Source organism: Aristolochia californica, unplaced genomic scaffold (assembly GCF_029961685.1).
Source record: "Aristolochia californica isolate CCGP_79_NKW_82.1479 unplaced genomic scaffold, dmAriCali1.0.hap1 SCAF_2, whole genome shotgun sequence".
NCBI classification, from domain to species: domain Eukaryota; kingdom Viridiplantae; phylum Streptophyta; class Magnoliopsida; order Piperales; family Aristolochiaceae; genus Aristolochia; species Aristolochia californica.
The window spans coordinates 47,106,315-47,122,489 of NW_027181881.1; the positions used below are offsets into that span (position 1 = coordinate 47,106,315).

The 16,175-nt window shown below is 39.4% G+C and overlaps 4 protein-coding genes across 6 annotated transcripts; 1 reads left to right on the forward strand and 3 right to left on the reverse strand.

The window, feature by feature from the left end:
- Nucleotides 1-2,470: 2,470 nt before the first annotated feature.
- Nucleotides 2,471-3,837, reverse strand: LOC137957345 (glucan endo-1,3-beta-glucosidase-like). Its single transcript, XM_068805106.1, has 2 exons — nucleotides 3,590-3,837; nucleotides 2,471-3,518 (listed from the first exon to the last, which is right to left on the reverse strand). The coding sequence occupies exons 1-2, from the start codon at nucleotides 3,669-3,671 to the stop codon at nucleotides 2,569-2,571; spliced, it is 1,032 nt and encodes a 343-aa protein (XP_068661207.1). The 5' UTR covers nucleotides 3,672-3,837; the 3' UTR covers nucleotides 2,471-2,568.
- Nucleotides 3,838-6,203: 2,366 nt separating this feature from the next.
- On the reverse strand, nucleotides 6,204-8,260 carry LOC137956508 (protein TRIGALACTOSYLDIACYLGLYCEROL 1, chloroplastic-like). 2 transcript variants are annotated; one of them, XM_068804033.1, is made up of 4 exons: nucleotides 8,006-8,260; nucleotides 7,693-7,822; nucleotides 7,403-7,533; nucleotides 6,204-7,330 (listed from the first exon to the last, which is right to left on the reverse strand). In XM_068804033.1, the coding sequence occupies exons 3-4, from the start codon at nucleotides 7,447-7,449 to the stop codon at nucleotides 6,316-6,318; spliced, it is 1,062 nt and encodes a 353-aa protein (XP_068660134.1). In that variant the 5' UTR covers nucleotides 7,450-7,533; nucleotides 7,693-7,822; nucleotides 8,006-8,260; the 3' UTR covers nucleotides 6,204-6,315. The 2 variants fall into 2 exon arrangements, with proteins under 2 accessions (XP_068660134.1, XP_068660133.1); XM_068804032.1 differs by lacking the exon at nucleotides 7,693-7,822.
- Nucleotides 8,261-9,209: 949 nt separating this feature from the next.
- Nucleotides 9,210-10,522, forward strand: LOC137956531 (glucan endo-1,3-beta-glucosidase-like). Its single transcript, XM_068804068.1, has 2 exons — nucleotides 9,210-9,302; nucleotides 9,428-10,522. The coding sequence occupies exons 1-2, from the start codon at nucleotides 9,212-9,214 to the stop codon at nucleotides 10,375-10,377; spliced, it is 1,041 nt and encodes a 346-aa protein (XP_068660169.1). The 5' UTR covers nucleotides 9,210-9,211; the 3' UTR covers nucleotides 10,378-10,522.
- An 874-nt stretch (nucleotides 10,523-11,396) lies between these two features.
- LOC137957343 (protein IQ-DOMAIN 12-like) lies at nucleotides 11,397-14,837 on the reverse strand. Of its 2 annotated transcripts, none has more exons than XM_068805104.1 (6): nucleotides 14,739-14,837; nucleotides 14,206-14,318; nucleotides 13,794-14,093; nucleotides 12,904-13,128; nucleotides 12,481-12,609; nucleotides 11,397-12,320 (listed from the first exon to the last, which is right to left on the reverse strand). In XM_068805104.1, the coding sequence occupies exons 2-6, from the start codon at nucleotides 14,278-14,280 to the stop codon at nucleotides 11,640-11,642; spliced, it is 1,410 nt and encodes a 469-aa protein (XP_068661205.1). In that variant the 5' UTR covers nucleotides 14,281-14,318; nucleotides 14,739-14,837; the 3' UTR covers nucleotides 11,397-11,639. The 2 variants fall into 2 exon arrangements, with proteins under 2 accessions (XP_068661205.1, XP_068661204.1); XM_068805103.1 differs by having other exon boundaries at nucleotides 14,663-14,837.
- Between the last annotated feature and the right edge of the window lie 1,338 nt (nucleotides 14,838-16,175).

Below are 16,175 nucleotides of genomic sequence, written 5' to 3' on the forward strand. Positions count from 1 at the left end.
CCACGTGAGGGCCTCCACCGAAATTATCCACGTGCCTATACGTGAGGTAGAGTGTTAAGGATAATACCACATACATTAGTGAGTACAAATATCTTGCGTTTATTAGTTGGCAGAAGAGGTTTCCTAAGTGGCTAGTCATTTTAGGAAATAATACAACTCTAGAGGTGCACAAGTATTCTTTCATCCAATGCCGCCTCAGATCATGAAATGATCTAGATTGAGAGAGAAACTCAAAAAGCTTTGAAGTAAGAAAAATATTTTCTCAATCTGTCTCTCTCATACTCAAAATTATTCTAACAGAATCACAGTCCGTGCTTGGATGATAAAATCCTATAGTTTTGCAACAGAGTTTAAAGGGAGATGAATGTGATTGAATTGATGACCTCTCCAACAAAATAGATCATTCAAATAACAGACAAAGATTATAGGGATGTACTCATGGATGTTTCGCATAACGCACCATCAACGAAGGAAACCAACTGGGATATGCTGATTGAGGAACTCTCTGAACCTGGGACCTTGATTCTGAGACTATCTCGCAATCCTGAAGTTCAAGTCAAATCAACAAAACTGATAATGGAAAGGAAAGCGTAGCAGGCAGGGATGTCTTAATGGAAACAAAATTCTCAAGAAAATTTTTCTCACTAAAATATTTTTTTCTCACTGAACCTGTTTGTCGCAAACTCACTACTCATTTCAGAAATTGAAATAGAATCTTTTATAAAGCGATAATTGTAAACTAGCTATATCGTTTCGAGAAATGTTTACAAGATAGATCAATAACTTGCATGGTAAGATTTTAGTCCAAGATTAATGTATCAGCTAAAGAACTAGTAATTAATACAAAGAATCAAAGAACTTTCACAGTGAAACACAAAATTAAATACAACTGTCTGTTTACAAAGGAAGTTATCATCAATAACCTAATATCTGACCATAAACTCGATCTTCATAGACGATCTATTTAGCAAGCAAACAAACTCCTCTGGGCCTTATGTTCTTCCTCGTTTCAGCTACCTCACCAAATTTTTCTTTAGCGCTTTTTATGGTATCAGCAAAACGGTTCTTTAACCGGACTTGGTGATCGTTGCAGCAATTTGTAGAAAAAAGCTTTGGGCGATCAATATGTTGGATGATAGGAGAAAACATTCCGGTCGATAGTTCCCAAGAAACAGTAGGTGCATCATTAATCCCTTGAAGCACTTGCCATCCACAATGGGCTTATGAAGTAGTTGGAAATATCTTTGTAACCAACTTGAGGCGCTTCTTGGTATTGAGATGATCCTCAACTTTGGACACAATGGTGTATTTAGGCATTTGCGTGCTAAGTAGTCAAGTGATTGAGAATTTGAGAGAAGGTTGAGAGTGGAGAACTGAGAAAGAATGAGAGTGAGTGTTAAATACAGATAGAATCTCAATTGGAATGGAACTTGAGTTAAAAGAAACTGCGTTTCCTTTTTGAGGATGGGAAAGAATGGATAAAGGGCATAAACATAGTAAGTAAAGAAGCATCGTAGAAACTTACTTAAATCATTAAGAGTAGAATATAGAAGCTAGAAAATATTTTCCAATTCAAAAAATAATTAGTAATTGTTTTTATAGTTTTCAAAAATCCTTTTTGTCGGAACACTTTTCTTTAAATTTAATTTATTAAAAGAAAATATTATTTTTAAATATTAATTATTTTTAATGAAATGTGTTTCGACAAAAAAGATTTTTGAAAACTAAAAAAAATTACTAATTATTTTAAAATTAGAAAATGTTTTAACTTGATAATAATAGGTGTAAAATAGGTAAGAAAATTAATTATTTAATATTTTATTATTATAAATATAAGGTAATAAAAAGTGTACCGATAAATTTTATTTCTAAACTCTATAATTAAATTTTAAAATATTTTTTCAATTAGTAAATATTTTAAATCGATAATAAAAGGTGTTAAATAGGTAAGAGAAAGATTTTTTAATTAATTAATATACTTATTTATATTTTATTTGTTAAAATATAAGGTAATAAAATGAGTACCGATAAATTTGATTTTTAAACTCTATAATAATTTTTTAAAATATTTTTTAATTAATAAATATTTTAAATCTATAATAAAAGGTGTTAAATAGGTAAGAGTAAGATTTTTAATTATTTAATATAATTTTTTTCTTTTCGTAAATATAAGGTAATAAAAAGTGTACATATAAATTTTATTTTTTAACTCTAAAATAAAATTTTAATTATTTTTTAATTAATAAATATTTTAAATCGATAATAGTAAGTACTACATGGATGATGATTGATTTGCCACATAATATTTTAAACACACCTTTGAGGTTTTTGTGTCATTTTATGATGATGTGGTGCCCTACATGGATGATGACGACGTGGTTTCGTATAATGGTTGATGACGTGTATAGTTTGATTCATTGGGTGCTGATGTGTTATTGGGTATTTAAAAGTTATTTAAATGGTTCGGTAATATCCTAAAAATCCCCTTAAAAAAATATAATTAACATTACATTATTCAGTGCGAAGGCAACTTCGGAACACGCGCAGGTGCTCGTCACCTTCCCGTTCTCAGGAAAAATCAATCGTGTACACCGGCTTCTTATTAGGGTAGAAAAGGCCAAAGTGTTGTTCTGTTTCTGCCCCCGGCTTCTGGTTCTCGTTGAACATGGCGAACAGGTAAGTCTCTATTGGCCTTCCTGACCTCTTCGGCGTCCCTTTGTGAACATGGCGAATCAGATTCTGGTTATAGGTTCGTGCATTCTCGTGTGACGCCGCAGAACTACCTTGCGATGGCCAGCCACTCTCTGAAACCACAACTTCCACATTGGAAGCATCCACTCTCTCTAGAGCTGAGTACAAAGCATCGACCATGGCGTCAAACAGGTTGTGGTACCCAAGTGATCCATCTCGCACGATCACTGAAGAGGCAGTGAACAAGGCGTAGGGAAGAGATATATCAGACGGGTCCCCTAGATAGCTGAAGTAGGGATAGACATTGGCCAGAAAGGGGGCTCCTGTACTAGCCAGGAAGCGCGCAATGGGCACCAGATACTCGAGCAGGTCGTCTCCGAAAGCCCCTTCAGAGGGAGGGTATGACGTTTTGAGAACTCCCATGGAAACGGCTGTGGACACCTTGATGCGATCCTTCAACCCCGCCGATTCTAATGCTCTGTAAATGTTTTGCATCGCTCCGAGTATAAACTGGGCATTGCTGCTGGGAATCAGCTCATTTCCGAGGGCTATGTACTTGAATCTCACTGATGGCCAATACCTTCTTATGTTTTCGTCAACCCAGGCACTAGCAGCAGAGGAGCTTGATGCGAATTCTTGTAGATTCTCATTAGGGACATCGACGACAACCTCAATATCGGTCCCTCTAAGCGCCTCCAGAGCATTGTGACTTGGGGAATAGAGTCTCATTTTTCCAATGTTATGTGACCGATAAAGATCAATAACTTCCTGTGCTCGGGGGAGATTATTAGCAACCATTCCATAACAGACTCCGATCGATTGCCCACCTGCATTGCAATTACATTAGAACCTGAAGGAGGGGAGACAGAGAGAGAGAGAGAAAGAGAGAGAGAGAAACCTGCAACATCGAGACACGGCAGGAGCAGGAAGACGACGAACGGCATGGAAAATATAAACAAGCTCGTCATACTAGTCGACATTGTAGGAAACGACCAGAATGCTTACAGAATCCCGTTCTGGGAATGTTGCGCATATATACACAAAAGCAACGAAAGTTTCTGCGAGACTAAATAACCGAGCAAGAATCACGAAGAGGCGTCTTCGCTGTAGATTCTAGTTACAGAACAAATCCAGCAGATCTCCACGGCAATTTCCATCCCCACATACAAGATACGATGAATTAGAATCTGAAGATCCGGCCAGGGGGGGATTCAAAACGAGTTCATCATAATAGCAGCTTACATACATTCCTAAATCTGCTTGAGGGAATTACGACTGCAAGAAGAAAAGGACCTGTTATCGTCCTGGAATGATTCATCACAACCGCAGCATTGAATACGGTATTAACAGGGAGCCTCATAGTCCGAAGGGAGACTTTTGGACTCGTGAAGTCCACCCGAGACTGATTGATGAGCGGAATTTAAGAAACAGCTTAAATAGTTGATGAATTAAATAATCAAACTAAAAACAATTATTTTATGAATCAGAAGGAAATACCTTAAAAAAAAAACTTGGGGCTAAAATATCAAAATAGAGGTCTTAACCAGACTTTGGAATGAGTGGCAGATGGAAAGTGGGGTCAAACAAGTTAATGAGGTGAAGGAGTTGGATATCTGCTACTATCTACAAAACTAATATGTTTATATTTGATTTTCCACATAATTTGTGATAAGGATTATCTTCCCTTCGGTTTTGAAGAAAAGATTTCTTATCTCCCTTCGGTTTAGGAGATGATGATTATATTTATCGTTTTTATTCTAAATTATATAAATACCACTCTTAATTAATACAAAAATGTGTTCAGTTCAACATCTCATAATTTGTATTTATTAAGCTAAAAAAAAAATAGATTCAGACATTCTCCTAATGGGAGAATTTTGAATGACTCGATTAATTCTCCATTGCCTCTTAAAACGTCAAAAAACTGCAAATAGACCTCGAAGTTATGCAGGGTAAAAAATCCGTGATCTCAACCAATCGTTTAAACGGTGTAAATGAGAGGTGTTTAGCCATCGATACCCTGGTGAGCTTCTGCGGAAACTCGAAGGGGCAAGTTTTCAGTTTGTGACATACATATTCTTCATTCTCCAATACAGGACCTCAATGGTTTATTTGAAACCCTTAGAAAAGAAAAGAAAATAAGAATTTAACCATTATTATTCCCAAAAATAGTTAACCAACAGAAAGAAAAACTGTGTGTGAACTATATTTTCTTTCTTTCTTTACCACTTCTCTAATTTTAATTTATTTTGCATGCTTTTCTAGCTCATGTTATGCATCAATGGAGCTTGATAAACATAAACCTGAAGTCAGTAAGTGTAAACACTGCTATAAAGACTTTGGGAAATGAAAAAAAAATATCTTAAGAAGAAATGTATCTTTTTTTTTTCCATTTTGTTTTAGGCACTTTGTCTCAGATTGTGAGCAATTGCTGTTAAAAAGAAAGTTTTGTTTAAGAGAAAATAGATTAGGATTATGTGATGATTGCCACTATTTCATGGATTGATAGAGTTTCTTCTTTTCAATCAATCTATCCAACAAACAATTTGGATCGATAGAGTTTCCTCTTTTCTCTGTTTAAAAATGGTTGGTATATTGGGATTTTGTGTAATCATAGGCCAGGAAAGCATTGCATGTAGCAAAACCTTTCAAAGAAATCTGATGCATTTCCAACGAAGTCCAAACAGTTTGAATAAAAAATCGTGAAGTTGAAAGAGGGTTTTTGGATAAAGTCAAAATCACATTCATCATACCTGGGTCCAAAGATACTAAAAACCTAGAATATTTTCTTTTCCAATGAAGGAAAGCCAGAATACTAATGTTGCTTCTTTCAAATCTCCAGCCTCCACTAGCTCACTTTCTCTGCACAATATGACAGAAGGCCGATCAAAACAAACAGCATTTTCCTTCAGATTTCCAAATTTGCAAGTTCTTTTCATGTCTTGGCCTCTCCACCTCAAAAATGAGGCCAGTTACATTTTAAGAATTTCTGCAAACTGTACCAGATTATTGATAGTTCATTCAACAATTCTCACTTAATCTTCCTCGAGAAAATAAAGTAAACTCATCTTTAAAGCATGTAACCTCATCTTATTCTATGTTCCCAAGTACAATTTTCGAAAATTTCATTTCTTTGAATCTATATAATCTGTTTATGAAGATGTTAGCAAGAAGAGAAAAAAAACTCCAATAAATTTAGGAACCTAAATGTTATCAAAACAAAGAAAGTTAGCCAAACAGATATATGGGAATGACATAACAGGTATCCAGGCAATAGATAACCCTATCATCTCATGTAGCTTAAAAGAAGCATTACTTATAAAAGAAGCATCATTTCATCAGATAAATAACCATAAAGTTGGAAAGAAGTCACACGGTAAAAGAACAGAAGCATTACTGTCCCTCCTAATAGAGGGTTTGTAATTTTTGTTGGTTGTGGGTTTAATAAAATTCTTGCTTTCTTCAAGAAAAGAGAAAAATATGTAAAACCAGATATTTTCATTGAACCCCAACATAATGAAGGAAAAATGAATTAGCCAGAAGATTACATGCCATACCATTCATGTCAGAGTACATTCCACAAATTACATTTTCTTAACAAAAATTGGAGATACATCAAAAGCATCAACCCATGGCATGCTTAAGAGAGTCTCCTGCACCTTGAAAGAAACAACAGGAGAGAAAGAAATCAGCTACAAAAACACTAACAAGAGAGATAACCACCGCTGAAGTTGTTGAGTCACCAACTCCTTTTGCTCCACCAAGAGTGGTGACTCCCCAAGCACAGCTCACTATGGCAATAATTGCGCCAAATACATAAGCCTTCAACATGGCACTAATTATATCCCATGGCCTCAGAGCCCTACGTGCTGCATCCAATATAATGTTAATGCTTACCCCATAGACACTATCAGCCAGAAGTGCACTAGATGCTAAACCCATGGAGAAACAGAGAAGAGTAAGAACTGGTAGTGCCACACTAGTAGCAATTACTCTTGGAGTGACAAGGTAATCCACTGGATTGGTTCCGAGAACACGCAGAGTATCAGTCTGCTCCGAGACCTGCATGGTCCCCAATTCTGCAGCAAAAGCACTTCCAATTCGGCCAGCCACTACTACTGCTGTAACCACTGGACTGAGCTCCCGTGAGAAGGCCAATGCTAATACTCCTCCCACCGAGCGATTTAAACCTAACCTTGTGAATTCTCTTACAAATTGGATGGTGAAGGCCATGCCTACAAAAGCAGACGTTAAGAGGCAGACTCCAACTGATCGTGGTCCAACGCGCTCCAACTGCTGGAGAGTGTTTCTATAATGAACTTTTCCCTTCAAAGTGCGTGTAATTACCTGGCCTGCCAGGAGGAAGACAGAGAGGCCTCGCCAGAGGTATCTTGGCGCGGTCCATCTTGCAAGGAGGGGTTCCGGTTCTGGGTTGGGTGGGGGGCCATTGTTTATGCCCTCTTCAGGGATGGAGACTGAATTTGGGGTTGCTTGGGATCGGAATCGGAAGTACAAATTATTGGGTTCGGAGAATCTAGACTGAAGAAACCCTTCGAGTAAAGCATACTTGGCAACGACGATACTCCGATTTGGACGTTCTAGCTTCCACCTTCTGCCTAATTTTATTCTAGGTACTTGTCTGCAAATTGATCCAAGTTAAGAGTTAGGAAAGAGAGAGAGAGAGAGAGAGAGAGAGAGAGAGAGAGAGTACCCTCTGATGCTAGATGAAAATGAAGGAAAACAGGGTGCAGTTGACATGGTTCTGCGGGTCAATTGTTCCTCATCTTCCCTTTCTCATAGGATGCTTCACCGTTCTTCTAGGTGCGCTGGATGCGGGTTCTCCTAGCAAAGAAGAAGATGACTGAAACTCAATACAATTCAGTTGAGAGAAGGACCGAAGATTACCTAGAACAAAATTCTTCTTTTTAACTTCAGAAATACAAAAACTACTTGTAGGATTATATTAGAAACCCACAAAAATCCAGGGCTAAGAAACATTACCCACATTTATATTGCCAACCAACGCACTTAAAACAAATGGAATATTGGATGTTGGTAGCCGGCAGTGTTCGGAGAAGAATTTGCTAATTCTTACTCTACCCCCGTAATTAGGGCGGAGATGAAGAAAACGCTAGATTTAAGAAGCAACCGATAAAAAGGTAAATGAACATAGGAAAACAAAATCGATAACAATCATAAAACAAATTTTCAAGTAGGTGGCATTTAAAAAACTGGCACTTTGTCTTCAGTGTGGTGATCAGAAAGAAATGAGAAAAATTTCTCACCCAATAGCAGCGAAAAGAGATGGTATTACCGTGGTTGGACTTTGGAGCGCTCAGCCTCGGAGTTTACAACCACGAAATAGGGGTTAGGGTAAGAAGACGAAAGTGGGGGTGCTTTGTCCCCTCTTAGGTCGACGGGTGAGGAATGGCAAATTACCAGAACACCGGCTGGATTAGGTGCCGAAAAAAGAGAACGAAAGAGAGTAAGCGAGGGAGAGTATCAGTGACTGCGGCCAAAACCAAATGCCGGAAAACGAAAAACCGCGTGAGGAAGCTCACAGCAGTTCGAAGGGAGAAGCTCAGTTTTGAAGGTAATATGGTAATTTAATCTTATTATAAGGCTATATAATAACTTTTTCATAATTGGATAGTTGATTTGTTATTGCCAAGTCCAGAATTGGGCTTGCAATTGGACTGCGTCTTGAATCTAAATCCTTATCCATGGGTTTCCGCTTGAAGTTAGGTTGGATTTGGGCCCAGTTAATTAAACAGGGGAGATCTCAATTAAGGAAGTCAACCAAGTTATGTTGGAAAGATGAGTCGGGTAAAATCGTGACATGACATGAGGTTTAATAAAAATAAATGAAATTCTGTTCTGTTAAACAGTTGACAGATAAGGATCGGAGAACGAGAGAGATACGATTACTGTTGTCGATTTGTGAAGTAAGGCAAAAAATTGAAGTGATTGAGACTGGTTCCGAACTCACTTTTGATTTAATTTGCCAAATTCACTTCTTAGGTGGATGATATGAATGTTTCAAGCTCTGTGATCAATAGTCCAGTCTTCTGGCCATCCCATTGACGTTAAGGGGCTGCTACTAGCAGCCCTTGGAAGACGCAGGAGACGGATGCTTTGCAGGAAGTTCCCATCAATCCATTATCTCTCACATGTTCTTTGTTTCTTCTCTCTCGTTGAATAATCAACGAGCCCTTGATTTTAATCTGATCACAGGCTGCTAGGTTGTAGTAAAACACACGGTTCCTGCTTCTATCTTTGGTACGAAGTTGGAAATCCAGCCAGAATGTTTGGCATTTTTCTGAGCATAGAAAAAAAAAAAAATCTTATCCATGATAGATGCAGCTTGACTCTTTGGATGCTGCCATTAACGAAAGAAGTTTAGTCTATGGGGAGATTGACGGTATGCGCGGTGTACCGTTGAGAACATTGAATAGCGAACTATATATAAATGGAGGCTTGCATGGAGATTTTGTATCAGATCAATTCAGAAACTTTCGTCATGGCTACCCTCTCAGTAGCTGGAAACAACCACTCTGTAATCGCCCTTCTCCTCTTTGTTGGATTGCTTCTGCCAAATGTACCTCTTACAGGTCTAAACTCTCTCATTCTCTCTCTGATTTCTGTAACTAAAATTTTCGGTGTAATTTTTATTCTGCTTTTAATGCTGCTTCTTGCCCGATTTAATATTTTCTGTTGATTGACATGAAAATTGCAGTTGGACAGACGGTCGGCGTTTGTTATGGTATGGAAGGCACAGGTCTACCCTCGGAGCGAGAGGTGGTCGATCTTTACAAATCTAAAAATATCAAAGGGATGAGACTCTACTACCCTCGAACGCAAGCTCTCGACGCACTCAGAGGGTCCAACATTGAAGTCATCCTGGGTGTCGAGCGGGACAGACTCCAAGAACTCGCCAACAACCCTTCTGCTGCAACCACTTGGGTTCAAAACAACGTTCGAAACTACTCGCCTGGCGTCCGTTTCAAATACATCGGCGTCGGGAACGAAGAAATCCCCGGCGGTAATGATCGGTTCATCCTTCCCGCCATGCGCAACGTCTATAACGCGATTCAAGCCGCTGGTCTACAGAACCAGATTAAGGTGTCAACTGCGGTTGCCACAAGCGTTGTGGTAGACCCTTACCCCCCTTCAAAGGGCCAGTTCTCACCTCAAACTCTACCCATAATGGAACAAATTCTGCAGTTTTTGGCCAACACAGGCGCTCCACTTCTTGCCAATGTCTACCCTTACTTCAGTTTCAGAGATGGCAGAGGTTCCATAAGTCTTCCTTACGCCTTGTTCACTGCTCCACAACCTATCGTACAAGATCCTCCTTACCAGTACCAGAACCTGTTTGATGCCATTACCGACGCTCTATACGCGGCCATGGAGAAGGTGAATGCCGCCGGAGTGCCCATTGTTGTGTCCGAGAGTGGTTGGCCGACGGCAGGGAACGCCGCAGCCACCATCGAAAATGCAAGGACTTACAACCAGAACTTGATTCGACATGCGAGTCGAGGGACACCAAGGAGGCCAGGAAGGGGTATAGAGACTTACGTCTTCGCTATGTTCAATGAGAACAACAAACAGCCGCCAGGAGAAGAGCAAAATTTTGGGCTCTTTTATCCGAATAAACAACCTGTTTATCCTGTCACATTCCCTTGAGGATGATATACGGTAGCCATGGGATCGACATATAGAACTGAATAAGAATAACTTGGTCCAAGATGGAAGACCAAGAATTAAATAAGTGATGTCTAAACAATTAGTTTTTATATGGATCGGAAAGTATTTGGTATTCCCCTGTCAACAGAGTCCCTCTTTCATCTTTCTCAACGAAATGACACAGAAAGTTGCAGAATCTTTAACAGAAGAAAAAAACAAAAAAAAATTAATAGCGTTTGATCTTGCTAACAACATCAGCTCAGGACGGATTTAGTCTTTCAAAGATATGAATCTGCCACTCACCGACTTGGAGAAGAAAGCTCTTCTTCTCGCAGTCTTGTCTCAAAGTCTGTAAGTAGACTAGCGGCCATGGAAAAGAAAATGAAAAACCTCAAAATTTGATTGAAAATCGGATGGAAAAATGAGCTCATCCCAGAGTCTTTCAAGCGACAAAGTTGTGGTGACTCAAGGAAAGTGCCAGGAAACATGATGCTTGACCTGCGAGCTTGACATCAAGCTCATACGGTGGCAGAATAGTAAATGAAAAGACCCATGTGAATAGAGTATGAAAGACCCGTGAGGTAAGGGGCTTGACCTTTTGAGCTTTCAATCACTATCGATTTTCAAATGGCCTGGCGGAAATCGTCACCTGTGTATGAGCTGGAAGAATGGTTCCGAGTCCAGAGGACCTCAGGCCGGTCTCCCGCGTTCATGTATATCTCTACTTCTAACAATCAAACTACTCCTGCGAATAGCAGCCGTTCCATCTGCTGCAGACGTATGGATCCACGGGTACATCATAAGGAACCAAAGCCCTCATCACTACAAAATCTTCATTCCCAGATAAGAAGTAATCCCTTTTGGCCATGAAAATCGCCGACTTGAAGCCTCCACATATATGATGAATAACAAGAAGGGACTGCAAATTGGTGGCACAAGCACAAGAACCCCCACTGAGGGTTCTTCGAATTCAGTCAGAAAGAAAGCCTGAAACTCAAAGGAGAAATTAAACAAAATCATGTCTTGAATCAAACCCACCAAACCAAACTGATTTTGATTCAAATTCCATAAAAATACACTGCGGTTACAGTAGATACATGTTCCACTCCAAGCAAGTACACACCAACTTTGTCAAGAATCTCTCAACCACACCACTAATCTCAGAAATAATACATGAAAAAGCAGTCAGAAACTGAAAGAAATGCCTCCCATTGCTTGCATCAGAACTCAAAAACAATCACAATTTGCTGACCTGATAGAGGTTAGTCTGTGTTAACCTTCTTTTGTCTATTATCATCTGACAGCATTCTGTCGATCCCAATTTCTGAGTCTATCCTAAGATCTTTCCAGGACTTGTGAGATTTAACTGGACCAGCAAGACCCCGTAGGCGTGGAGACTGTTGCTGAGATCCATGAGGCCTTCTCATCCTGTTAATGCTCACCTCACTATTGAGTGAAAGAAAAGGAGAGATTTTGTGCCTAGATGGTGAATTCTGATCAGAACCACTGTCTGTAGCTCCCAGCCTCTGCTTAGGCGTACTAATTGACCTAAACTTTGCTTTAGCTGACTCAGTTGAAGCCATGTAACTCGGGATAGCTGGAGTGCTCGAAAAAGATTCATCATCCCTAATCAAACTTTTCTTTGGTAGATGAAACGATTTCCTTCTAAGTGACAATTGAGACGGAGATTGTCTTAGATGTGTTTCTTCTATTTTATCTATATATTTTGAATCTAAAATGACAGGTATATCTGACACATGAATTTGGCATTCATGGTTATTCTGGTCAGGCCTAATAGATTGCTCTTCCTTTGGTGCTTCCATTTTCCATGGATGAGCATCTACCCATTGTTCTAACCAGCTCCAATTTGAATTTAGCTTGTTGTGCTCACATTCAGGGTCCAATGTCCTCGAAGTAGTTGGTCTTTGAGCATTTCTCCTCTCCTGCTAAAAGAGTTATTAAGCACTAGAACCAAAAAGATTTAAACAGTTTTTTTTTTTTTATTTGAGGGGGGTGGTGGGGATTGAAATTGAGAGAGAGAGAGAGAGAGAGAGAAGAAGAAGAAGAAAACAATCAACAACATCCTAAATGCAAGAGGATTACCCGATAACTGAATGCATATTCCATTGCACGCTCCCGCTTGAGTGCAGCCTCTTGCCTGTTTAGTGATAAGGCGTCAACCCGTTCTTTCAATAGTAAGCTTCCATCCCACTTTCTTGCACTTGTATCGTGCTGCCCAGCCATCAAGATAGGCATATCAGTATCCAATGGCAATAGAAGAGGATGCGATGTGTGATGTCAAGGCTGTAATGCTTGAACTATCAATTCCAGAGTATTGCTAGCCCAATACCGTCTCTGTAATTGATTTAATTTCTGAAAGCGATGAACTAGATGTGTCTACATCATATTATCTTTTCGTATGGAAGAGAACCTTGGTTATAGGAGCTAACTGAAGACTTGTGCCAGTTGCTAATTGTTGAAAGTTCTAATAAAACAGAAAAATATTTAAATAACAGCTTAGTTTACCGTTATCCCCGTTACTCCTTTCACTTGCTTGTGTGGCTGGCCTGTTTCATGAAATGTTTGGTTGTTCTCTGCCATCCTGATTCTCATCGAGTTCACGTGTGACTGAATTTTCATAAGGGATTGCAAACTCTTGAAAGTTGTTCTTGCTTGGCGCCTCACTGCTCTGCCTCGGACCATAGCTTGAACCTTCACTAATGCTTTAAGTGCACATAGTGCTTTCCTTGCCTGAACATCCACATGAAGGTTTTATATCATGTACATTAGCCATATCTATCAAAATGAAAACAAGAATGAGCCATATAAATTCTTGTTTCATTTCTTGCTTTATCAATAGGAAGGAGACAAGGTATGAAACATAAACTTTTGAAGTATAATGAGTCACCAAGTCATTGAACTGTCCCAGATAGGTGGTGTATGATAATGGCTTCTTGGAACTTATATAGTTAAGTTTGATTATTAACATAAATTTTAGAAAATTTTCAAGTTCTTTACATATTTCTACTGCAATAAGCTAATTCTTTGACGAGCAACTGCCATTCGAGTATTGTAAGGGTTTATACTTTATATATAAACATTTATTTAGGCTGATGGTGATCAGACAAGGAAAGACTCTACCGAAGGTTCCCATGGAAGATAATGCCCCAGCATCTTCTGAAGCCCCAAGGAACTAACTCTGCAGGGTCGGGGGCCTTTTATAATTTTAAATCATAAGACACCCTTAAATATTCTCTAATGGTCAGTTTTCTACCAATGATTCAGAAATTTTCAGCTAGAAAGAAAAAGGATCTCCATCCACAATTATGAGCAGAAATGTGGAAATCAGCAATCACATAACTAAATTCAACTAAAAATTGTCAGAGAATTGAACGCCAAAAGTCAAAGGCACTCACCAGATAAGCCCTGAAGGCAGTCTGAATCTTAATGGCTGCCATTTCACGACTTCTGAGATCACTTTGTCGTTGCCATGTTGGGGTTCCTGTAAGACGCACAACATCAGCTGCAGCTTTGGCAGCTGCCACAGCAGCCTCAGCAGCAGCGGTTGTTGCAATCGCAACAGCCATGGCATGTTTGCTCTGTTCTTCCTCAACTTCACTCAGTGTTCGTTCTATCCGTGCGGATGAGGCTGCAATTGCCGGAAGGCTTTTCTTGGATTTAAGCCTCCCAAACAGAAAAACTCTCCTCTTCTCTGTCTACATCACACAATCTGGTAATTAGACTTGTCTTGTGTTTGACATGTATAAAAAAAAAAATTGCAGAACATGAACCAAATAATAGAATAAGCAAGAAGCAAAAATGAACTACCTTATCTGGTTTCGATTTTTTCTCTGTGCCAAAGAGTGCCTTAAACAGGAGTAACCAGCTCTTCTTTTTTGCCATTGAGAATCATTTAGAGAGCCTGGGAAGAGCATGAAAGCCTACAAAAGCAGATCAACCATTTTTACAAAAAAGTAATAAAATGATCAGTGGGAATGAAACTGTAAAAAACTGCAAAATACAACAATAAGGCAGATTGAACTAAAGATGGACCAAAAGAATCTGGTATGCTATTTTCTTTCCGAGTAATCTATATGCGGGAAAGGTGTTAGAATATAGAGGCAAAAGCTCATTGTCTTGAACAATTCAGTCCTTTCTCCAGTTATATAACCCAGAAATAGTTGCAAGAATAGAACAGTTAATACAAACCATTTTCACGAGAAGGAATCGCGTGGCTCGGTGCCAATTATGGTACAACAATCAAAATTAAGAAAACATCCAGTACCTGTGATCACCGAACCGAAGACGGCATGCTGAGGAGAACCCAACAATACCTTCAACAAGACGAAATGGGCACTTACAGGATGTGATTGCTCTCTGTTCCAGAGCCAACTGCGCTTCTTCACAGCTTCCAACTTAGAAAGCGCCTTTTTTCCCTCACAGAACCACCAAAAAGACTGGTGAGGATGGCCGGAAGAGGCAGGTCCTGGGTCCAGCGTTTCTACTTTTCTTCCTTACAGCAACAAGTCAGATGCTGGTAGAATGTGGGCCTGAAAGCAAGAAATGTCATAAAAAAGCCAAACTAGTTGCTTTTTCAGCTCGAAGTCATCAGTGTTTTCGTTTTTTTCCTTTCCCTCGTTTACTTTACGATTAATACGCGCGTTCGGAGCCCGTCCCTCTCTTGGCTTACGGACAACGAAGACAGTTAAAAACTTGAAATTCCCACCTCGAACACCAAAACAGCAGCCATTAATAAGATGAAACAACTACACCGGTAACAAAGTAATCCGGAAATTACTGAGAAACCCAAGTGGCGGACCTGTTTCACGGTCATCACCCATTTGTTAAATACAGAAAAGTGCTGCAGTTACTCTCGGAAACCTGCATTTGCATGTACTCCTGGACGGACATGTCCGATCGGCCACCGAGAGTTTGGTCAAGGGAAAATACATGGGTAGCATCAAACATTAACGTGGATACTCTGAGGCATAATGGGTAATTATGGCCATCTGCGACCCAATGCACGGAATCACTCTTCTCCCAGCTTGGCCCCTTCAACAGCTGTTACAGCCACTCAGTCTCTACTTTTTTTTCTGTTCTCGACCTCTGCCCTCTTTCCCCAAACAAGATAATCTCTCACTCTCTCTCTCTTATCCACTGCATTAATAAGTTACATGTGGAGGGCAGTGCACCAAAGCCGAACAAGTAAGGTAGGGCCAACTGTTACCAACGAGTTACATGCATTCTTTAAATCTCATCAATAAACAAGCAGCTTCCTTCTTCAACCTCCCGAATGGATGATATCAGAGAAGCGGCCATGGACCTTCTGTTTTGTTTATTTAATTCAGAGAGATTGTTTTTCATATCATACACAGTTTAGCTTGTCAAGATCAGGGATGCTACTTGGACCTTATTAAGGCAATATGTGTGAGATGTTTGATTTGTTTTTTGCTTCAATTTTAGGCATTGTGGGTCCTTATGTTTCATTTTGTTGGGCTAAGAGCAGGTCTCTTCTCTGGCTAGAACCTGAGAAATGACCAAGCTTTATGATTATGATGAAATGAAGCCTAAAGAATGATAAATGGAATTTTTTTGTCTAGGCCCTAGGCCCCATAGATTTGATTAATTCTAAGATTAACTCCAGATTGTTTTGCCAAGAATGTGCCATAACAGCCGAGAGGCTTCCAGATCACTGTATCAAACGAAATGGTCACAACTGCTTAATATACGAGCTAAGTTTCTGAAAAAAGAAAAAGAGGGAAGTGAGTTGAAAAGCTCTAAGACGAAGAGCCTTCACT